This window comes from Mus musculus, chromosome 7, assembly GCF_000001635.26.
Source record: "Mus musculus strain C57BL/6J chromosome 7, GRCm38.p6 C57BL/6J".
In the NCBI taxonomy this organism is placed as follows: domain Eukaryota; kingdom Metazoa; phylum Chordata; class Mammalia; order Rodentia; family Muridae; genus Mus; species Mus musculus.
In genome coordinates this window covers 45,860,150-45,883,726 of record NC_000073.6, presented here as the reverse complement: position 1 = coordinate 45,883,726, position 23,577 = coordinate 45,860,150, and the positions used below count along the sequence as shown (strand labels likewise).

The following is a 23,577-nucleotide window of genomic DNA, read 5'->3' as shown; positions in this document are numbered from 1 at the left end:
GACAGGTTTCTTGGTTTATTTCAAGAGAACAAAGAATCAGCCATCAAATTCTGTACAAAAACATGGTGTTAGAGTGTAGTCTGGGTCACCACCTGGGTCAGCCAGCCTCTTTCCCTTGCCTAAGCCCATAGCTTCCCCTAATTTATCAAAAACAGGACAACCCTCCCCTCCCCCACCCCACACACAAAAAGCTAACAAATTCTGGGGAAGAAAAAAAATCATGAAAAATTAGGAGACCCTCCTTAACTTTCCTCCTTCTTACCACCAATCCAGGAACATGTAAGGAGCATCGTTGTCACAGCCAAGGTGGGCAGGCAGATATTGGCAGACGTAGTGTTTGGCAACCATGGGGCTGGGGTGGGATTTTGGAGAAGGGGGTCGACCTCCCCTGGCCCTGATCCAGAGAACACTCAAAACACAGTTTATAAAAAATCAGGGCCAGGTAGAAGAGAAAAAAGTCATCAGAATCAAAAACTAAATAGTGGAAAGATTTGTTTTTTGTTTTTCTTCTCTAAAAGGCAAAAGGCTACAAACAGCTCAGGTCCTGAGCTCCCCAGGAGCAGGGTCGTCCATAGACCCCAAAACCCAGCTGGAGGGGTGGGGAGCCAGGAGAGGCGAGCTCTTTACAAAGTCAGCTCTGGATGGAAGGCTCTCGGGCTCCAGCAGCCTTCCTCTGCCTCCTGCCCTGCCTCAGAGAAGGCTGGTGAGGCCAGGGTTATGCCGGCAAGCTCAGCTTCTTCCCCTTCAGGACTGTGGAGAGAGAGACAAGGTAGGCCTTACCTACCACTCTACAGAGGAGCACCTCCCACCCCGAGCAAGGGCCGCTGGGAGCTGTACGAGGAGAGGGAAGCCCCAGAACTCTGCATCCTGAACTACTAGGTTGGGTCTACATCAACCAGGGGTGGAACAAGAATCATGACACAAGGCCTGAGCAGAGGCGGCCACAAGCATGCTTTGTTTTCAGTAGTGCTGACTAGAAACCTGAATCACTACAGAAAGGGGCAGACAGACTAGCAGGGTTGACTAGACAAAGACTACCCCTTCCAAAGTTCTAAGCCTTAATTCTCAGGCCTGAGAACAACCTGAACTCCAAACTGTTGTCTTGATTGTCCCAGACTCTGTGTTTTTGTGATGCTTAGGCTAGCATGAAACTCAACACAAACCTGCCTTAGCCTCCACGGTGCTGGGATAACGGACCTGGCGTTATTGTGCCTTCACAGACTGATTCCTGGTCTTTAGGTTTTTGCTTAAACATGGTGTTAAGATGTCCATAGGCCCTGGTTAAGACTCATCACCCCATGAATGCACGCCTGCCTTCCCCCAGTCAGTGTTCCTCGCATGGCCAGAGCTTTCCCTTACAGTTCATGTGCCACCTTCCTCAGTAGGATCTAAGGAAGAATGGGCCTCGACTACCGTTTCCACCACAGCTGAGCCCTAGACACACAGATACTCAAAAGTTCACACAATGTGAATTAATGAACTTTGGGCAAGAGTCCCTGCTTTGCCTGGTCTCCACTTGTGGTAATCCAGCCTGAGAGTCAAAACTTGAACCTCGGGGCTGGTGAGATGGATGGCTCAGCGGGTAAGAGCACTGACTGCTCTTCCGAAGGTCCTGAGTTCAATTCCCAGCAACCACATGGTGGCTCACAACCATCCATAATGAGCTCTGACACCCTCTTCTGGTATGTCTGAAGAAAGCTACAGTGTACTTACATATAATAAATAAATCTTTAAAAAAAATAGCAAACTTCTCTCTGGGATGGAGGTGCACACACACCATTTAAAAAAACCAAAAAACTTGAATCTCAGGGAGGCAGGGTTTAGAGTCTAAATAGGGGATGGTGGAACCCCAGAAGTCAGGAAAGGAAGCCCCATTCCTTAAGTGATATGTAAGAATAAACAGACCCTGGGCCCATGGAATACAGGAGTGGGGAGAGAGCAGACCCCTTTCAGCCAGCCCTGCATCCCAGCTACCTTTGGTGATATAGAGGTAGAAGAAATCGCAGTAGAGGACTGTCTGGACCAGGCCAGCAACGATGGCGATGAGGTCAAAAAAGCCCTCGAAGTGGTAGCGCCAGATCCAATTGAAGAGATAGAGTGTACGGTAGACACCCAGTGCAAACAGGTAATGGCTGGTGATGGTCTCCGCCTCACCCGTCTTGCTCACCATGAACAACTGTGGCAAGATAGCCACTGACTCCAGGTAGATGGAGAAGGTCCAGAGGATCTGCAGAGATAAGAGACAGGATGAGGCACTGTCAGCATCACAGAACAAGCACTATGAACGGACCCTAGCACCCAAGATGTGCCTCATCCTAGTGATCCCACACAACCAGGCCATCGTTCTGTTCTCACCACAGCCCTCTAACTAAAGCCTGAGACAGTCAGACCCTTTCCCACGACCACAAAGTCACAAGCAGCAGAGCTGGAGACTTGACTGGAGCCCAAGCTCATGTACACTCTTCATCTCCTGAGAGCAAAGACACCAACTCCACCCCCAACTCCACCCCCAACTCCACCCCCTCTTCCTGTCTCTACAACAGGAGGCAGAGGCAGGTGGATCTACAGAGTGGGACAGCCAAGGCTACACAAATACCTCCCCCCAAAAAACATAGTTATTCCCTTGCTTAAAATTCCTTGGTGGCTTGTTACTGCTCAGAATAAAATCTAGACTCCAGACCTTTCCCTCTCTGGGCAGCAGGGACCAAGTTCCTCCTGCCACCGGGCCTCTGTACTTGCTCTTCCCCGGCATATCCTCCCGCTGAGCCCTCCCAACCTCAGCAGCCAGTCACTTCCTGGAAAGGGCCCACCTTGTGCATTCTTCCTCCAAGACTCATGACAATTTGCCTTTTTGGATTATTTGTTTTATTTACAATTTTTTTTTAAAATGGGGCTGGAGTGATGGCCTGGTGATTAAGAACACTGGCTGCATACCTAGAGGACCTGGTTTTGGTTCCCAGCACCCACATGGCAGCTTACAACTGTAAGTCCAGTCTCAGAAGATCCAGCACCCTCTTCTGGCCTGTGGGGATGAGGCGCATATGCACTGCACAGATATACGTGCAGGTAAAACACCCACTGTGGTGGTTTGAATACGCCTGAGCCAAGGAGTGGCAATATTAGCAGGTGTGGCCTTGTTGGAGGATGTGTCACTGTGGGGATGGGCTTTGAGACCCTTCTTCCGAGCTGCAGTTGGATCAAGATGTAGAACTCTCAGCTCCTCCCCATCATGCCTGCCTGGACGCTGCTATGCTCCCAGCTTGATAATGGACTGAACCTCTGAACCTGTAAGCCAGCCATAAATAAATGCTGTCTTTATAAGAGTTGCCTTAGTCATGGTTCACAGCGGTAAAACCCTAACTAAAAAAGAAGTTGGCACCAGGGACTGAGAAATTTCTGAGATAGGCCTGACCATGCTTGTGTTTGGAGGACTGTGGATTTGGAAAGCCATGGAATGCTTTAAGTGGGACATAATGGGCCATGCTAGTATGAATACGGAATGCATTGGCGCTGAGGGTGATTTGAATTTTCTTATGATGTTTTGGTGAAGAATTTTCCTTTTTGCCCTTGTCTGAAGAGTCTACCTGAGGCTAAGGTAAAGAGATTTCAATCAATTGCATTAACAAAGGAAGTGTCTGAAATGCCCTGCATAGACTTGTCCTCTGGTTTTCTATCTTGAAGAGCATTTTGATCAAGCAAGCTTAGAAAGGAAACATCTGAAATGTATGGTTCAAAGAGTAAAGAGGCACAGGAAGTGGAATGGAGCTAAATCCTGTGTTCAAGAATACGAAATGGAATTAAGGGAATGGTGACCTCAGGGCAAGATCCTACCCAGCTAGACTTATGCATGTGCAGTTGTCTGAGAGAGAGTTAGGCATTATTATGACCTCATTATTGTTTTCATTTGGACATAAGGAGATAGGATTATGTGTCAAATTGACAAGGGATGGATTGTGATGACTATTCTGTTTTCAACTTGATTAAGATCTATAATGAAAAGCTGAGGTCTAGGCAGGGTGGTACACACCTTTAATGCCAGGAGACAGAGGCAAGCAGACCTCTGAGTTCAAGGTCAGCCTGGTACACAGCAAGTTCCAGGTAAAGAAAAGCTTGAGTCCAGGCAGGCCTTTACCCAGCATTCAGGAGACAGAGCCATTGAGATCTCAAGGTCAGTCTACAGAGCAAGTTCCAGGACAGCTTAGATAGTGAGAGAGTCTAAGTGGGAGATGAGAAGAACAGAAAGCTAGTAATAGAATAAGGGCCAGGCCGGAGAGATAGCTCAGCGGTTAAGAGCATTAACTGCTCTTCCAGAGGTCCTGAGTTCAATTCCCAGCAACCACATGGTTGTTCACAACCATCTGTAATGGGATCCGATGCCCTCTTCTGGTGTGTCTGATGACAGCTACAGTGTACTCATATACATAAAATAAATAAATAATTATTTTTAAAACAACAAAAAACAAAACAAAAAAAGAATAAGCGGGCCAATGTTTCAGCTCCGGCAAGCAGCAGAACTCAACAGCTTTGGCCACGTGGCTCTGTCTTTAGAGTGAAAAATAGAAGGGACTACTGGGACAATTGATGCTGGTTGGTTGGAGCTAAGGAATTAGTGGTGATTAAGAAGAGACCAGCATCACTGAGGAGAAATCTTCTGGGAAGTGTTTTCTGAGAGCACAAAGAAGCTGTGTTCCAGAGGCAGCCAAGGTTGTACCTTGTGCTGGTAGCTAGACTTGGTAATGTGTAAGAGTCACCCAGGTGGTGCTAGTTTTGAAGGCATGAAGGGGTCATGAAGAGCAGCTAAGGCTTGGCACTGTGAGAGGCCATGAAAGGTCATTGGTGAAGGTGCAGTCTCAGCTGCAGTTGACAGCCCAGGACTGAAGGGGTCACGCAAAGGCATTGAGGCTTGGCACCATGAAGAGAGCCTATGAGAGGCTGTTGGTGAAGCCTAGTTACAGCAGAAGACTCCAGCGTATTGGAGATGCCAGTACCATGGGAAGATCACCAAGAACAGCAGCAGCAGTAGAGTGGAGTCTACCAGAGCCTACAGTGCTACAGAGGGCAGAGCTGGAGATGTGACCCAAGCCCTTTGGAGGAGCTCAGAAGATCATGTGGGGATCCCAGACATTGGAACACAAGCTGCCAAATTGGAGTTGCCTTGGAGACCCCAAGATGTTTGAGATGTCAGAGAATACCTTCTGAGGAAAGCTGCTAACAGGGAGTGGAACCAGCCAAAGAGAGAGTAGTTTTTTACAGTCGACAAAGATGAAAGAAGTTGGAGATCTGAAGAGTGCTTTGACATCAGACATGGAGATGCAGAGTTTGGAGTTTGGCCAGCTGGTTTTTTTTTTTTTTTTTTTTTTTTTTTTGGTCTTGCTTCAGTCCAGTATTTCCTCACTATGACATTTTGGAGTAGTAATATATATCCTGTGATGTTGGAGGTATGTGATCTGCTTTTTAATTTTGATTATATAGGGGATTATAGTTAAGTGATTAGATGAGTCTCAGAAGAGACTTTGAACTTTTAATATTGTTGAGACTGTTATATAGAGTATGGGACTTTTGAAGTTGGATAAATATATTTTGTATTACGCTATGGCTAGGCATGGCCCCCATAGACTCTTATGTTTTAACTGACTATGGGGCCAGGGAGTATAATGTAGTGGTTTGAATGTACTAGGCCAACTATTAGGAGGTAGCAACTACTAGGAGGTGTGGCCTTGTTGGAGAAAGTATATCACTGTAAGGGTGGCCTTTGAGACCCTCCTCCTAGCTGTGTAGGAGAGAGTCCTCTCCTGGCTGCAGTTGGATCAAGACATAGAACTCTTAGCTACTTTCTAACACCATGCTTCCTACCTTGATGATAAAGGACTGAACCTCAGAAGCTGTAAGCCAGCCTCAATGAAATGTTTGTCCTTTATAAGAGTTGACTTGGGCCGGCCGGGCAGTGGTGGCGCACGCCTTTAATCCCAGCACTTGGGAGGCAGAGGCAGAGGCAGGCAGATCTCTGAGTTCGAGGCCAGCCTGGTTTATAGAGTGAGTTCCAGGACAGCCAGGGCTACACAGAAAAACCCTATCTCAAAAGACAGAGAGAGAGAGAGAGAGAGAGAGAGAGAGAGAGTTGACTTGGTCATGGTGTCTCTTCACAACAATAAAAACTCAAAGGCACCTATACACATAAAAATGTTTAAGAAAAAATTTATGTGTATGTACGTTTAGCTTGCATATGTGGAGCCGACTACACAGCCCAGGCCGGTGCTGTACCCAGGAACCTGCTGTTATCACTACATGCTAGTTAGTCCACTGCACATGGCACGCCATCCTGTCATGGCTCCTTTCTGTGACTCCTATGAGGCCTGGAACCTGTGTCTTGTTCACCCCAGGGTCCTCAGCACCAGACACAGCTCCTGAACGGGGAAGGCGATGAGCCACCTAGGGTGAGTAGCTATGAAGGATGCCCACGTACAGCATAAGCCAACCTTAAGGGAGCACGGACAGCCACCTTGATGACCAGGTCATCACAGCCTCTGTGACGGCCTGCTCTCTGAAAGTCCCACCTGGGTTACTCGCTCGATCAGCAGCATGCCCGAAACCTCCCCTCTGAGAACACTGTCGGGTGGCAGCTGTGGCTTCTCCCCAGGTGTTTGGTTTTAAAGGAAGGAACTGAGAAAGACAGAACATGCTGGTAACAACCCAGGAACCTCTCTTACACCATGGGACACTAACTGGCTCCAGCTGTAATATTTCAAGGTGGGTCCAGCTATAATCCTCAGTATACATATGAGCAAACTAGGGCCCAAGGGCTAAGAGCCCACTCCCAGCAGCAGGATGCCAGGCCTAGTCCCTTGACTATCCTGACTCCTCCAGGCAGCCTTTCAAGAAATAGACCCATTAGGCTGACCAGCACTCGGCCCTCATCCCTGGAGGACCCTGGGGGACTGAAGCACAGCACAGCAAACACACACACACACACACACACACAGAGGCCTACTGCACTTTATCTTTTTGATATCTCAATTATTTTTTAATTTTTTTAGATTTACTTCATGTGTGCTACTGTGATTTTTTTTTTCCCTTTATTTTGTATGTATGTATGAGAAAGAGAGACTGACAGACAGACACTGACTCACAGGCCAGGCTGTCCTTGAACCCAAAGACCCACCGGCCTCTGCCTCCTGAGTGCTGGGTCAGGTACATGTTTTAAGTTAATGTGTATGAATGTTATGGTCACTCCCGGTGCCGTGGAGGTCAGGAAAGGGTACTGGGTCCCCTGGACCTGGAGCGAGACGACTGGGATCGAATATGTATGTGTATGTTAAAAACTGAACTACGTGCTTCTGAAATGCTCTTAATCATTTCTCTCCAGACCCATGAATTTAAGATCTGTTTTTATTTTTATTTTTGTGTATGTCTGTATAAGTGAATGCCACATATACACTGGGTGCCTGTGTAGGATAGAAAGAAAGCACAGGACCCCTGGACCTAAAGTGACCAAATTCTGCAGGGAATACTCTTAACTGCCGAGCTGTCTCTAGCCCCGAATCTGAACTTTATTTTGTTTTATTTATTTTTATTATTAATCATTCATTCATTCGTTTTGGGGGGCAGGGTCTCACTGTGTGTTCTTGGCTGAGATCTACCTGCTTCTGCCCCAGATTGAAGACAGGCACCGGGAGAGCGATGGTGGTACAGGCTTGTACCCCTCCCAGCTCTTGGGAGGCTGAAGCAAGAGTATTGGTTTTAACTGATGGCTATTCTGGCCTACACAGCAGAATCATGTCTTAAAAGTTATTTTCCCCTCTTAGAGTGCACTATTTACTAGCACAGACTCAGAGAACAGAAGACAGTCACCCTCTCTGCCTATCCCACCTTAGTGAGTCTCCGAACCTGGGAAATGAGTCCAGTAACCCCAAGCTGGCTGCGGTAGGGAGTAACTCGACGGTTTAGGTAATGCCCATGCAGCACAGTGGTAGTGGCCCATTTGCAGGCAGGGTCTAGCTGGGCTCCCAGCACGACAGCCACCCTCCCTCTGCTGCTTCAGGGGCCCATGGGCCTAGGCTGACTTTAGCCTGCACAGTGCTTTTACTCACACATTTTGAGCTTTGCACAGTGGGAGTATCATAGTCAATGAAGTTTATCCAAGGTGCAATTATTGCTAATTGAAAACTTTTCTCCTGGTCTGGTCTACAGAGCAGACAGGGCTACAGAGAAATCTCATCTCAAAAACAAACAAAAAAGAAAAAAAAAAATTTTTTTTCCCAAATACCCCACCATGACAATCTCCATGGTGACTTAATAAGAGGGAAAGAAAAAGAAATGTATCTTGAATATGTAGCTAAAACATTAAAGCTAGATCTTGTCCGAGGACTCCCAAACTTCAGCTTCTGCTGAAAACCGCAGCCTGTCTGACCACGCAGGGGCGGCTCCCTGTAAGATGGGAGTGGGCTGCAAAGGGGAGGGGCTCCAGCTAATGACTCCCACCAGCCCATGAGGCAAGAGTTGAACACATACAGACCCAACCAAAACACCAAAGGGTTAAAAATCACAACACCCACCAGCTGGAGGTGGAAGTACCATAGAGACTAGCCAGGTCCTCAGCAAATGCTAACCAGTCCTTTCCCATCTCAAACCAGACCACTTCAAACACATTAACCTCCCATCACAGCTGAGAGGGCTGGAGCGCTCAGTGGTGCACAGGGCCTAGGCTCCATCCTGCACCTTACAGAAGGATGCTAAGAGGCAGGGACTGACTTCCTCTTGTCCTTTTGGTTGTGTGTCCTTTTAGCCATCTATCCATCCCCTCATTTCCCCATTTTACAAAAAGCCCAGGTGTACACTGGTCCATAGTCCCACCACTGTCCAGCTGAAGAAGCAAGCTTCCAGTCCCTGTACCTCAGCTCCAGAGTCTCTGCATATAACCACCAGGCAACCCTGAACCCAGTGACCCTCTCATGACCATTTTACAATGGGGAAACTGAGGCAAAGAGGCTGAAGTCATTATAGTAGAAATTGGGGCTCCCAACCAGGGGAGATAACAGACAGCTATAATCCAAGCAGTGAAGCAAGAGGACTGTAAGTTCTAGGCCAGCCCCTATCTTAGAAAACCAATAATTGACAGTGCCTCCAGAAGAAAGCACCGGCCTCGCATGCATAAGACCCTAGACTCTATCTCCAACACTTCCTGAGAGGAAAAAAAAAACAAACTAAAAATAGGATGTGTAACTGGGATTTAAACTCACGTGGCCCCACCGCAGAGCTCTGCTTGCCATTCCTAGCCCTCATCAGCCCAGCTCTTGCTGGACTAGGTGCCCTTGGACATTCAGACGACTTAAGGGGTGCCACTCTAGACGCCAGGTACATTAACTGCTCAGAGCAGCAAATGGGATGCTGGGTTGTGATTATGTTCACAGTGTCTGCCACCGACGAACTTAGGCCTTAGCAAGCTGTGTAGAGGAAGACACCTGACAGGGCCTCCTGTCAGATACTCTGCCTCTACCCAACCACCACACAGGCCCAGCAGAAACCTACCTCCAGAGGGGTGAAGTCATGGTTGACCAGGAAAGCCAAAATAGCAGTAGGAACGACGAGGAACTCCACCCGGAAAGTGTCGTGGTTGCCATCATAAGTAGCTTTGAACTTGCTGTAGATCATCCACACCGTGGTAAAGGAACAAGCTATGTAGACCACCTGATAAGAGGGTAACAGGGCATCTCAGCTCACAGGTAGGGCCTCAGGTCACGGTGAGGGAGAGAGAAATCATGTTCCCCAGCCACCTCCCTCAGACCATATGTCTAGGCCCAAGCCTCTTTGGTGACTCCTCCCTGATCCCTGGCCTGGAACCCTGCCACAGGGGGCTGACTGCAACTCTACCTTCATGCAGGTGTTGTAGAGTGAAATGTAGTTGGTGAACAGGTCCAGATATCGGGCAGTGAACACCACAGCAAACAGGACTTGGCTCTTCCCTGAAATGCCTGGTTGAGACAGAGAACGAAGGGCAGGGTGGAGGGAGCTGGAGGTGGGCTACTTGGGGCAATAATAAACTAACATGCAGCGCCTGGGCCAGCCGGCTGGAGCTCTAGACCACAGCGATTCCCCAAGGCCTTTAAGCCTGAGCTCGGCCCTTTTTCCACCATCCACAGGCAGGGGGCAGCCGGCTCCAAAAATACTAGAGACCGAGGCTCTATCCCAGGCTAGGCCTCGCCGGTCCTTCTGTCTCCCTCAGGTCCTCCTGACAGTCTAGACCTACACTGGGACCTAGGGAGAGCCCTGCCTGACTTCAGCCTCCCAGTCGGTCACCTTCCTCCCGCTCCCTTCCTGGCCTTCCACAGTCCACGTCACCAACTCCCAGCCACCTCCCCGCCTGCCATGGCTCCTGGTTCCCAGCCCCGGAACACCCAGAGCTGTCCCAAAGGGTGCTGCAGAAGGTTGAACTGAACGCCCGAAGCCACCCCCACCAAACTATGTGTACCCCTTAGTCTAGGGAAAGGAGCTGACCCCCTGGTGACCCTAGAACTAGAAAAGTGATCCCCAGCAGGCAGTCCGGGAGGACTCTGACCTGCCGAGCTCCAGCCTTCCCGGTGCCCCAGAGCGGCCCGCTCCCGCCCCCTCTCCGCGGGGGGGCCTCTCACCCGCACACGATCGGGACTTCCAGATTTTGAGCAGTAACAAGATGATAGCTAGGAGGTGGGAGAGGTCTCCCAGGAATCGGAAGAGGTTCATGACTGGGGGACTCGGGCAGGGCTGAGCTGGGTGGGGGGGGAGGCTGGCCGGCCGGGCTGCCCCGGAGCTGCGGTGCTGCTGGGTTGAGGGCGGGAGAGAAGCCCTTCGGTAGCTCAGCTCCGGGGAAGGGGCTCTGGAAGGTGAGCCGAGGCCGGAGCTGGTGGTAAAGCTGGCTGGGAGAAAAGGGAGGAGGGCCGAGGTGGGAAGGGAGGAGTCTGAGCTGTAGCGCCACCCCAAGGGCGGGTTGACTGTCTGGCGCCCTCTGGCGCCTGCAACCTGCTTTGCAGAGTCGTATCGAATAAGCCTACTAACTGATGGAAGGGTCTTTAGGGTCCCACATTCCCAGGTGCCTTCTCTTTAGTAAGGAACTGTAGAGAGTTCGTCTAACCTCTGCCCTTAAACAGGAATCCTGAAGTTTGAGTTCTGAATCTAAAGATCCTAGTGCTGTGTTGGGTGATGGTGTAGCCTGTAATCTTAGTACTGGGAGGATGAAGCAGAGGGACCCCCCAGTTCCAGGCCTAGGGCTCCACAGTGACAGTCTATTCCTGCACAAATTATTAATACTAATAGTAACAACAACAAGAATCCTGGAGATTAAGAGGGTAGACTTCTAGCTTTGTCTGTGATCTCTAGTCCCAATTCAGTTAGAAAACCCAGGCCCCACTGCCACACACTCGGGGATCCTGACTGAGCCTACCGCCTCTACAATCCTATCCCCAACAATTACTTTATTGCTCAACATTCTGACCTGGGAATCTACACCCATAACTCCATCCTCCTTCTAAGACCCAAAATGCCAGGTCCTGGCTCTTTCAGAAACTGTCATGACCCGAGTCTTCCCAGGTCTTAGGGCACGAGAAGCAGGGCTCCAATCGACTGCTACAGGCCTAGGTCCCAGCGCCTCTACACATTCATATTCTCCCTCTCTCTTCCCCTCCTCCACCTCTCTTTCTCCACCTCCAACTTCCATTCTCAGGGACCCGGGAATCCTGAAGCACACTCCTCCCAATGTTAGATACTAAGGACTGTCCTACCAGAGGCAAGATGGACAGGTGACTTTATGGGACCTCAGAACCTCAAAAGTAGGGTTATAGTTTAGGATTACTGTGTCTGTGACAAAGGAAGCAGTTTTCCTCCAGGGAATTGTGTACTCAGAGCTGTGAGAGACTAGTCCCTCACTCATCAAGTGGTCCCTCAGTGAGGAACTTGCTCAAGACCTGGCCCCCAGGTATGATCGAGAAGGACTAAGGGAGAATCTGTGGTCTTCGAAAGGAGGGCTGTTATCTAAATTCCTGCTTCTGAGAGAACAGGGCCAGGCATTGGACCCCAAATCTGAAATAGAAGATCCACAACTTGGAATCCAGGGATTCTGGACCCCTGGTTTGGAGGGAGGATGGCTGGGATCTAACCCCTAGGTCACAGAAAATGGTGCCAGAGTCTGGCCACCTAGGCCTGAAAGAAGAGGGTCGAGTATGGACATCTAGGTCTGAGGGAGGAGGGGACTGGGAGCCTAGCCCCATAGGTTTAAGGGGAGGGCTACAGTCTGAGGTAGGAGAACTGGGATCCAGCCCCATCCGTCTAGAGGGAAAGAACTAGGGTCTAGTCCCTTGGGTATGAGGGAGGTGGGCTGGCATCTGGACAACTGGGTCCAAGGGATAAGGGACTTGGAGTCTAGATTCCTGGCTCCAAGAGAGACAGCATGCATCCTGTCTTTGCAGCCATAAAATTCACAGGCTGGGTCTTAGTATGGCGGGTGCTGAAGTGCAGAAGAGGGAAGGGGCAAGTGACAGTGACCCCAGCCCTCTCTCTAGGTCTCAAACTGTCTGTACCAGGTGGTGTCCTTGTCCATCTACCTCTGCTTCCTCCCATTTCGTCGCAGCCCCTCGGTCCCATGAGGAAATCAGAGACTTTGAAATGGGGTAAGGGCTGGCCCCCTCCCTCAGACCTAATGGGAAGAGGGGTCCCTAGGGAAGCGTGAGGGGGGCAGCTGTGGGTCTCCTGGCAGGGAGGGACGGGGACTGAATGTTAATCGCATCCTGAGTGAGTGTGCGGGAACAGCGAGTGTGCGAGTCCCTCCCGCTCTGGCTCCTGCAAGCCGTGGCCGCTGCCGCCAGCCACCCTCCGCCTGCGCCCACAGCCTCCTCGGCCAGCAGCGCCCTGTTGAGGGGTACCAGCCTGGGTGGGTCCGCCTGGCCCCCAGGGGTCTCTCGTGCTACAGCCATCTGCTAGGTGAGGATGTATGCCTTGGTGTCAGGCTGGCTGGTGGGGGGTGTGTGTCTGTAAGGGCTGCAGCGGCGGTAGCTGAGGGAGGAGGGGTCTGTCTGTCTGGACCGACCCTGAGCCTCCTGCCTGCACCTCACGGGCCCCCGATCTGTTCCCTGAGCCCCCAAACCTGGATGGATGGTGTGCACCTGGGTTCTGTGCCTCCTGCCTGCGTCCAGCCGAGTGTCTGTGTGTCCCCGGATGCCTGTGTCCTCCTGTCTGTCCAAACAGCCACTGAGAGCAGCGACAACACGCCCATGTTGGGGCCCTGCGCAAGCGTGTGTGTGTGTGTGTGTGTGTGTGTGTGTGTGTGTGTGTGTCCGGGGGTGTTGAGGGGGAATCCCAGGGAAGTGAGGTTGTGTGTATGAGCATCTGCATCTGTGTTCCTGCCTGTGCTTGAGAGTGGGGGCACGGGGGGGGGGGTCTGGAGGTGGCCAAGCAAGGAATGGGCAAGCAGTTCCCCTGATAGGCAGCCTCACGCTCCTTATAAAACATACACACGAGCCACTGGCTTCAGAGGTGACCCAGACAGACAGACAGAGACAAGGGAGGGGGTGCTGAGAGCACAAAGGGGGTGCCAATAAGCTAGGGAGAGGTAATGGGACATGCCAGCCAGGGGAGGAGCCCGGACTGAAGCCAGTAGGGGGGGCACCCCAGGTGGGTGGAGGGGGATCCCCATGGGGTCAGGCCGCAAGAGGACACCCCGACAGCCTCCGCAATGTCCGGGGCCCAACTTCCAGCGCAACATGTGTAGCCTCATCCTTGCCTAGTCTGGTGGCCGCAACCTTGGGGGACAGGGCAGGGCAGGACCAAGAAGAGGAGGGACAGAGCCGGGACAGGCAAAAGGTCCCCGCCACTGCCGCCTGCGCTGCTACTGCTGCTGCTGCTGCTGCTGCTGCTACTGCTACTGCCTCCGCTGCCGCCCTGGGCCTGGCCCCCAACCAGCTCCCCAGCACTCCACGGAATCTTTGGGTCTCTGGACGCTGGTTCCGGTCCTGGCCCCCAGCAATTTCCCCCAAAGAACAGGGTCATGAAAAGGTAAGGCTGGGGCAGGGGATGCAGGGGTGGGGGTGGGGACACAGCCCCCTCCAATCTAGGGCAGGGAAAGTTGGCCAGGGATCTCAAGGAGGGAAGGGGTTTGAATGCAAGCAAACCAAATGTCTCTGCCCCCTTGTCCCTGAGGGACTGTCTTCCATCTGCTCGCGCGCGCTCTCTCTTTCACTCACTGCCCCTTTCCTGGGTTTCTATGCCTCAAAACCACCCAAGCCTCCCATTCCTCTGACATGTTACCCTGTCCCCAGCTGCGCATAGCTGAATCCCACCTCTGTCAGTCTCTCCACCTCATCTTCTCTATACCCCTCCCTGCATCAGTCTTCCCATGCCTGGCTATCCCTCTCTCCTCTCGCTTTCCCCTCCCACCTCAGAGCTATGAGTCTGCTATTAATACCCCTGCCAAGGACCTTGAGGGCGTCCAGTGACCGGCACCCAGCCCCAAGCAGCCACCCCTTCCTCAAGGTTCTGGAATGCCCTTCCAGGATAGGGATGGGTGTGTGTGTGTGTGTGTGTGTGTGTGTGTGTGTGTGTGTGTGTGTGTATCTGTGTGTGTGTCTGTGTGTGTGAAGTGGGGGGAATAGGAAGCTCTCTGCAGCACAATGAGGGGGAGCTGTTGATCAAAGCTTCTCCCCATGATGGATTAGGGGGCAATAAAGACACAGAGAGCCCCTACCTCCTTACACCATAGACAAGATATGAGGGAAACAACTGGAAAGGCCAGAGCTAGTGAGCTGGAAGGATGTTGGGACTGATGGGGTCTGAGGCAAAAGGGGGGGGGGCTCCTTAAAGGAGAACAAGACAGGAACCAAGACTCCCCGGTGTTGGGACAGGATGAGGCCAGGATGCCCAGGCCCTGAGAAAAAGATGAGTGGACTGCAGAGCTGGGTGAGGTGGGGTACCTGCCAGGCCAAGTTCAGTCAGGAATTTCGGGAGGGTGAGCACTCCTGACGGAGCAGGCTCGGGGTGCTTCTGAGGCCCCTGTAGGATGGAAACAGAGGCTAAACTCATAAGGTGGAGGTCGGAATGGACTTTGCCAGCTCTGATGTGAGATCTGGGGACTTTGCTTCCTGAGGACTGATAACGGGGTACAAGCGCTGGGTAGAAACATTGCCCTCAAGAACCCTGTATGTGAAAACACTGCCTCCCGACAGGGGTGGGGCTGAGGCTGTCCTCCTAGGCCTCACAGTGACAAGGACCTTGGACCCCCAAAAAAGCAGAGGCTAGGGTCTGAGAAGTGGAGGAGGGGGCTGATGGCTGAGCAGCCACCAGGAAGGGAGAGAACCAGTATTAACCCCGCGGGGGCCAGGCCACAGCTGTGCGTTATTTTGGGGAGAAAGGGGGGCTATTCTGAGCAGGGACTGAGCCAGCTGCTTGGGAAGGAAAGGCAATGAAGAGGGGGGACAGGAGGAGGTATGGCCTGCAGGAGGGGGCACCCCCTTCCCTGGGGAGACAAGTGCCCAGGACCTCCAGAAAGGTGGAGTAATGATTTGGAAGATAAGGGTTCCAGCCAGGGTAGGGGGTGTGTGCCTTTGCCCCAACCCTTGCTGTCTAGAGTGGACCGGCCTGTGCTACCATGGCAACCAGACAGGAGACTGACGGCCAAGAGAGAACCCTTCTGTATCTGGACCCTGGCCCATTCAGGAAGCCCCCAGTGCAGGTCCTTGGAGCTTTATGTGAGCAGAGATCAGGCCCCCAGGGCTCCTCCTCAAACCTAGTACCCAGAAGCCTGGGATCCTGGCCCACCCACCCCAGGCAACTAGTATTCAACAGGGGCCACTGGAGGCAACACTCTTCTTCCTTTAATTTACTAAATTGCTCTGGGCTGGAAGCCAGGGACAACCCCCCCCCCCAGCTCCCCACAGCTGTGCCCCCAACCCCAAGACTGGCCTGTGACTCAGTTTCATCAAGAATGAAAACGAGGGGGGCAGGGACAGGAGGAGGGGCTAAGAATGGCTTAGGGTGGTGGGCATTGTCTCTCCTTGGATACCCAACTAATTTCTCCTTCTCTCTCCCCCATACACCTGACCCCTTTTCCTCTCCCGTTTCCCCCTTACTTTCGCCCTTTTCTTTCCATTTCCTCTGCCACCTGCCTCTGCCTTGCTTTTATGTGTGCTGGGCACCTCCCGGGTGGGGGTCTGGGGCTTCGCCTTGCCTTGCTATTTCTGTCTTCTCTGTATTCCATTCGCTCTGCTTGCCTCTCTCCATCTCCACTCCTTCTTCCTGAGGTTGGTGTGTGCCTGACTCTGGGTGACTGTGGGTCTCTGCTTTGCTTTCTATTCCCCGCAACTTTCTCATCTCTCCGCCTCCCTGTATTTCTCTCTGCATCTCTCCTTGCCTCACTACCATCCTCTGCCGTGCTCCCTCTCCTGTGCTCCCTCTCCTGGGTCTGTGTCCCCGTGAGCCTGGCCTTTCATCTCTCTTCACTCTTTCCCCTCTCCTTGACCATCTCTCTCGCTGTCCCCCTCTCCTTTGCTCTCACTGGCGTTCTTTTCCTGGTCTTTGTCCCATCTCTGGGTCTCTTTCCCATCTGTTCGATCACTGCCCCTTCCATGCCTGCCTTCTCCCCCCACCTCTTACCTCTGCATCTTCCCTGACCCCATTACTCACCCCCTCCCGCCTTTGTGCCTCCTGGTTCCCACATTTCATTCCTTCATCTCACCCCCCCACCCCTCCCTCTATTTGGGTTCCATCTTTCCCTTCCACTCCCTCCATTGCCTTTCCCGCTGTCTCTTCTTGTCTCTGGTCTCTGTATGTCTCTTTCCTGCCTCTTTCCCTCTCTGTCTCTCCATTTCTTCCCGTCTCCCTCTCTTCATTTGTCTCCCTCTATGCTTCTGCCGCCGCGCCTTCTCTCACCCAACTTTCCCCTCTCATCCTGACTCTGCATCTCCCTCACTATCTGGGTCTCACTGTCTCTGTCGCCTTCCCTATCTCTGTTTCTCGATCTCTGTCTCCTCCTTCTGTCTCGTTCTCCCTTATCTCTGTCCCTCATCTCTGTTTCCCTCCGTGTCGGCCCCTCCCTCTCTCCATCACCCAACCTTCCCCTCTCGCCCCGTCTCTCCCGTGTCTCCCCTCGGGCTCTGCCCTCGCCTCCCGTCCACGCAGAGGCCGCCCGGCGGGGCCCGCAGGCGATGCGCGGCGCCGGTGGCCCCCGCGGCCCTCGGGGCCCCGCTAAGATGCTGTTGCTGCTGGCGCTGGCGTGCGCCAGCCCGTTCCCGGAGGAGGTGCCGGGGCCGGGCGCGGCCGGCGGGGGCACGGGCGGGGCGCGGCCGCTCAACGTGGCGCTGGTCTTCTCTGGCCCGGCGTACGCGGCCGAGGCGGCGCGCTTGGGCCCGGCCGTGGCGGCGGCAGTGCGCAGCCCGGGCCTGGACGTACGGCCCGTGGCGCTGGTGCTCAACGGCTCCGACCCTCGCAGCCTTGTGCTGCAGCTCTGCGACCTGCTGTCGGGGCTGCGCGTGCACGGCGTGGTGTTCGAGGACGACTCGCGCGCGCCCGCCGTCGCGCCCATTCTCGACTTCCTGTCGGCGCAGACCTCGCTGCCCATCGTGGCCGTGCACGGCGGCGCCGCGCTCGTACTCACACCCAAGGTGCGCGCGACCGCGGGGGACGGGCCGCCTCGGGGGCGGGGCCTTGCGGCTCGGGGGCGGGGCCTTGCGGCTCGGGGTCTTGGATCGGACGTAGTTTTGATTGACTTGAGGCGGGAGGTTCGTCGAGGGGCAGTGCCTGCGTAGGCTGAAGGGAAAGACCTTTGAGAGGCGGGACCTATGATAACTTGGGGGGCGGGTTGTATTAAGATGGGGGGGGGGGGTTGTAAGGACGGAGACAGTAACTAGGGGGTGGAGCCGTCCGTTGGTCAGTTTCCATGTTGGTGGTTAAAAGTCAAGTCTATACAGTGAGGAGTCTGATTTGAAGAGATGTGCTCTATGGGGTTCACAGCACCTTTCAGGGGTCACCTACAAGGGTCAGATCAATAATCAGGAAAGAGGTGGGTTACAATGAGGATTGAGGAAAAGCCAATGGCAGAAGAGATAGATTTAATGAGTGACGACAAGGTCAGAAACTAGAGTTATGGCTCTTGGACCAATGAGGGGAAGAGTCAGTTGGAAAGGGATGGGGTTCAGAAAGAGATGGAGTCTAGTGTCCAGGAAGGCAGAGATGGGAACCATAGGATAAGAGAACTAGGTGCTGAAGGAGGGCATGGTGGGAGGCTTAGCTGGAGGCTTGGAGCCTAGAGGTGTAGGAATGAGAGCAGAGCCATGCATTCTGAGAGTTGGACTGATGAGAAGCAGGCCAAGCCCAAGGACCCTGCTAGTGCTCAAGGATGGAGGGATCCAGTGGAGAAGGCCGAGGGTAGACCCACTCCAATGGATGTAATAAAAGGACTTTGCTGAGAGAGGAGGAAGTAGGCCCTTGAAGTGGGGTTTGAGAATGAGCTTGTCAAACTGTAAAGGTACGGAAATGAGGATTTTGAACCCAGAGAAAACCAGAAACCTGAAGTGGAGTCAGGAGAGACTGGTCCTGGTAGTAGCCTGGAAAGAGACCTGCCCCCAAAGGCCTGGGTGGGGACAGTGGGTTGTGGTAGGCCTTTGGTACCAAAGAAGAGACATGGACTACCCTAATTTGCAGATGAAGCCTGAGAAAGGGGTGTACTAGATGTGGAGCAAGTGAAACCTAGAAGTGGGGTTGGCTGAAGGATGGGGCCGCCTGGGTGGATGGAACCTAAACCAACCAGTTGCCGGCTAGGAAGGCCTGTGACCTTGTTCCCAGAGCACCATTGCATCCGAGGGCCCTCAGGTCTGCCCAAAACATTCTGGGAAAGACCTCTATCCGGCTTCTTTGTTCTTGGCTAGATTTGTAGGCAGATATGTAGGCCTGGCTGCTCCCTCCATAGAACACTGGTGTACACAGTCCCTTGTGCTTCCATTGTTGGTGACTGTGCCCCACTGAAAATTGCTATCCACTTTGTATGTAGCCTGTCACCTTCAGGGACATATATAGTTCACTGCCCTGGGGGAGGGGGGGAAGTGTTATCGTTGCTGCTCCAGCTGTGCTAAATGAGTGCCAAGACCTAGTCTGTTCATAGCCATCCCCTCTGAGGGGTGAGGTCGTCTGTGAGTCTCCAATGCATGCTGGGAAGGCCCCTCTTTTCAGGACAGCTGTCTTGTACCCAGCACTAAACCACTGGCATGTGCCAAAGGAGAAATTCTGATTGCTGTTTGCATGTAGGTGCAGGAAGGCGTGTGAGGCCTGGGGCCTGTTTAGTTAGGTTCGGGATTATAAAACTGAGTTGGGGGGGGGGGGGCAGCGCTCACTTGTACTCTAATGAGGGAGACAAACTAAGTAAGCAACAGATAGTGAAATCTGCCCGAAGGGAAAGCAGGAACGGCTGAGGCTAAGGCTGCAATAGATGGGAATCAAGAGAGGGCTCCAGAGGAGGTGGTATCTGCATGGGCCCTGAAGGATGATAAGGGGTAGCTAGGCATGGAGGAACTGGGGACTGTGTCCCCAGGAGGGACAACTGCTGAGGGCAAAGCTTAGAAGAAACATTCTGTGTGAAAAGAGAACAAGGCAGAGCTGGGGAGGCAGCTGAGCTCAGACGGGCACGGAGGCTTGGTTCATGCAGGGCCCTGGGCTCAGGTTTTGATTCTAAAGTAGAATTTATTGGAAGGTTTTCAGTTGAGAAGAGATGTGTTCCTGTTAATATTCTGAAATGATCCCTTCGGTTGCTGTTTGGAGAACAAACTAAAAGACATGAGCAGGGATGAAAAGAGTGCCAGAGAGCTGCAGTTGTCTAGGCTAGAGCAACGGTGATGGCAAGGGCAGAGACTGGGGGTGCAGACGGGGCCAGCAGGTTAGAGCACACAGCCGGGAGGTGTTGAAGGTGGCTCGCATGTAAGTACCAGGGAAACAGAAAAGGATGAAGCTGGGGCTGTACATTTGCCGCTATAGTGCTTGTCCAGGATGAATGAGGTCCTGGGTCCCGTCCCATGTAAAGTGGGTGTAGCGGTGCGTACCTGTAAGGCCAGCGCTCTGGAGGAGACAAGAGGAGCAGAAGTCAGGGTCATCTTCTGTTTTATTTGGTGATATATGAGATCTTAGAGGAAGGGGGGGGAGGGAGGAGGTTGGCTGGTTCTGCTCTAAAGAGAAGGGTTGAAGAGAGTCAGGAAATTGCTTTTGACATGCTGGTTCCTGAGATACTTGTGGAAATCCTGGTTTGGGGATGGAGACTAGAACGTGGGGTTGGTTTGTCTGAAGCTCACAGGAGTGGTTGTAACCAGCGATAAGAGCCTTGGGCACATCCCACTGAGCGCCTGCCATGATGAAGATGGACAGTGCACCTCCATCCAGCAGGCAGCTGCAGAGCCACAGGTGGCTGGCGCGCACTTGCAGGATGCAGCTGAGGAACTATATATTTTTTTCAGTGTTACTTAATTTTAATTTGAATAGCTACGCATGGCTAGTGGCTACCATGCGGGATAGTGCTGGAGACAACATTTAAGCCCATGGATCGAAATGACAGAGAGGGGACAGAAAAGGAAAGAGAACGTCATAAAAACATTCTTATATTTATATAGGGTTCTGTCTGAGGAGCAGAGAGGCCAGTAAGAGAGACAAAAATGGGGGACATAGGGTCAGGAGGGAAATTAAAGGGCCATCACTCCACTGCATGCTGGGAATTGTAGTCTTGCTCTTTGCAACAATACATCAGTGAACTCTGGGAAGACGTGGGATGAATTTATGGTGGTGATATCACATGCTGCCACCAGATAAACCCTCAAACCTCAGCAGCTCACCCCATAAGTTTCTCGTCCATACAAAATCCAAATAGGAAGTCCTGACTGGAGGTAGCCTTCTTCCACATGCGGAGCGGCGCAGGCTGCCATCCCTCCTGTGACTGTGAGACCTTAGGTCTTCTGGGTCTCTACAACTGCCCTCAGACAGGAGAGTAAAATTCAGGGCGAGGTTTTTTTAAGGTGAGCCTGAAAGAACTCAGTTATGTGGCTAAACATGACCTAGAGGAAGCCAGTACCACAGAAGGAAAAGGAGCCAGGCCTGGTGAGCAGCCATAGTGGAAGCTGTGGTGGCACTGACTCAGGCAACCATGGTCTGCTCACTGTCCTCCCTGTTCCCACAGGAGAAGGGCTCCACCTTCCTGCAGCTTGGCTCCTCCACAGAGCAACAGCTGCAGGTCATTTTTGAGGTGCTGGAGGAGTACGACTGGACATCCTTTGTGGCAGTGACTACGCGTGCCCCAGGCCATCGAGCCTTCTTGTCATACATCGAGGTGCTGACTGATGGCAGCCTGGTGGGCTGGGAGCATCGAGGAGCGCTGACACTGGACCCCGGAGCGGGTGAGGCCGTCCTGGGCGCACAGCTCCGTAGTGTCAGTGCGCAGATCCGCCTGCTCTTCTGCGCCCGCGAGGAGGCAGAGCCTGTTTTCCGGGCGGCAGAAGAGGCTGGTCTCACTGGGCCTGGCTACGTCTGGTTCATGGTGGGACCTCAGCTGGCCGGAGGTGGGGGCTCCGGGGTCCCTGGGGAACCACTTCTTCTGCCAGGAGGTGCCCCACTGCCTGCTGGGCTGTTTGCAGTGCGCTCTGCTGGCTGGCGTGACGACTTGGCACGTCGAGTGGCTGCTGGTGTGGCGGTGGTGGCCAGAGGTGCCCAGGCCCTGCTGCGAGACTATGGCTTCCTGCCTGAGCTGGGCCATGACTGTCGCGCCCAGAATCGCACCCACCGCGGGGAGAGTCTGCACAGGTGATTGGCGGGAAAGTACTCACTCATCAGTGGGCTGGGATGGAGCTCCTCCAGGTTCGGATTTCCTTTCTGTAAACGGGTGCAACTGGGTCTCCTTTCTGGACTGCAGCCAGGGAGTTTGGAAAGCACCTAATATACAGAGTTTGTCATCATTATTTCATAGCTTCAGGATATGTAGACATAAGGCTGGACATGGTGGTGAAAGACTTTAATCCCAGGGCCTTTAGGAGTGGAGGCAGAAGACTCAGTCATTCAGGGGCATCCTTGAATGTATAGCAAGTTGGAGGCTAGCCTGGGCTACATGAGACCCTGTCTCAAATAAATAAAGCAAGGCAATACAAAAACGTTAATTTTAGTTCATTGTGGCAGTATAGACTTGCTATCTCAGCAGCAATCTGGAGATGGAAGCAGGAACCAAGGCTAAAATATCTAAGACAAAAATATTACACACACGCACATACACACACTCGCCTTTGAAGTCAAGATATCTGATCAGTTATGTTTGAACTGGCAGAGCTTCTGGGTTTGTTTGCTTGTTTGTTCTGTAAGTAAAAAACAGTGACAATTGATATCATCTTAGGCTGGATAAAATAAATCCCCATGAGGTGAGTCTCAGTGATAACAAGACCCAATGATCGAGCAGCCGTTCAAGGCAGAGGTTTGTGCCTCTGTCACATAGCAGCCCAGAGACGAGTGTCTGGCAGTCCTGGTTGTCAGGAAACTGGGGCTCCATGTGGTGATTCAGTATTCTACTCTGCACAGTAGAAGCAGGGTTGTAGGCATGGCAGAATGAGCCTAGTCTAGGGAAGGCAGAAAGTCATAGCAGAGAGCAAGCACCTTTGAGAGATGCGGAGGGCACAGGGCTCACCTGGCCAGGACTTACATACTGACTGTACAGGACACATCCCTTCTGGTTAGTTAACCATCTTCGCTGATAGGGAAGGCTCACGCTCTGGTTGGGTAGTAACCTGTACTGTGCTGATTGTTAGATATTTTAGTACCACCCTTGCATGTGGCCTGGACGGGCTGCCAAGGAGGCTGGCACCCTTGTTGTGGCCATGGGTCCAGCTTACACCCTGTGATGTTGGAAGGAAACAGTGTCACAGCAGCTCTAGCATGTAAAGCTTTGGGAGTGGGGACACTGTGCACACAGTGACCGCAGCAGAAGGAATGAGTCTGGGAGGAGGGGGTGGTGCAGAAGAGGACCTAAGCAGGGAGAACGGACAACTGAGCTGGGAATCAGGACCCCAGAACAAGAGGGTGAGAAAAGCATCCTGTGTTCATAAATACCAAGTGCCTGCTAGGAACTAGGGCTCACGCTGGGCCCTGGAAACACAGGGATGAATAAGACCACAGATTTCTTCAAAGAATGCAAGGACCTAAAGAGGTGACATACAGGGATGGGAATAATGGCCACACAGTGTGAGGCTTGCAGTAATGGAGATAGCAGCAGCCATGGGGAAGGTGGGGGGAGGAATCCTGCCCAACCAGGACAGTTTGGGGTTGCAAAAAGGCAGTCTCGTTTAAATTTTCCCAGGAGAAAGAGGCTCCATTGGAAAGATTAACATGCACTGAAAAGACTGCAGAAACCGAGGCCAAGCGCCGGCCATCGGCCCTTTCATCTCCCGATTTCGCCTTTCTGACTCTAGTCTCTCTCCCCTCAGGCTCACTCTCCCCAGCTACTGTTCGGATCTTAATCCATACTTTCTCCTTCCTCGTAATTTTAGAGCCTACAGGTCTCACTGTAAAAGAGCGTCCCAAGGGGAGACGGTTGGTAACAATCTGCCTCCAATG

The 23,577-nt window shown here is 52.6% G+C and overlaps 2 protein-coding genes across 10 annotated transcripts in view; one reads left to right on the top strand and one right to left on the bottom strand.

Moving 5' to 3' along the window:
• Positions 1 to 10,887, bottom strand: Kdelr1 (KDEL (Lys-Asp-Glu-Leu) endoplasmic reticulum protein retention receptor 1). Its single transcript, NM_133950.2, has 5 exons — positions 10,626 to 10,887; positions 9,868 to 9,968; positions 9,526 to 9,684; positions 1,975 to 2,227; positions 1 to 750 (listed from the first exon to the last, which is right to left on the bottom strand). The coding sequence occupies exons 1-5, from the start codon at positions 10,714 to 10,716 to the stop codon at positions 716 to 718; spliced, it is 639 nt and encodes a 212-aa protein (NP_598711.1). The 5' UTR covers positions 10,717 to 10,887; the 3' UTR covers positions 1 to 715.
• Positions 10,888 to 12,532: 1,645 nt separating this feature from the next.
• Positions 12,533 to 23,577, top strand: part of Grin2d (glutamate receptor, ionotropic, NMDA2D (epsilon 4)) — a 39,312-nt gene continuing 28,267 nt past the window's right edge. For 2 of the 9 annotated variants that reach the window (XM_006540631.4, XM_011250804.3), the window contains exons 1-3: positions 12,616 to 12,635; positions 13,719 to 14,016; positions 21,164 to 21,783. In XM_006540631.4, the coding sequence (XP_006540694.2) occupies positions 12,631 to 12,635; positions 13,719 to 14,016; positions 21,164 to 21,783 (923 nt within the window). In that variant the 5' untranslated portion in view covers positions 12,616 to 12,630. Of the gene's footprint in view, positions 12,946 to 13,373; positions 14,017 to 16,256; positions 17,616 to 21,163; positions 21,784 to 23,577 lie in introns of those variants that run through there. The other 7 variants (XM_030242152.1, XM_030242151.1, XM_011250802.2 and 4 more) reach the window with 6 other exon arrangements.

Coding starts and splice junctions, on each gene's coding strand:
- Kdelr1 (NM_133950.2), bottom strand. CDS start 10,716: ATGAACCTCTTCCGATTCCTGGGAGACCTCTCCCACCTCCTAGCTATC. Junction 9,969..10,625: donor GAAGTCCCGATCGTGTGCGG/GTGAGAGGCCCC, acceptor TGTCTCAACCAG/GCATTTCAGGGAAGAGCCAA. Junction 751..1,974: donor CTACCTCTATATCACCAAAG/GTAGCTGGGATG, acceptor CTCTCTCCACAG/TCCTGAAGGGGAAGAAGCTG.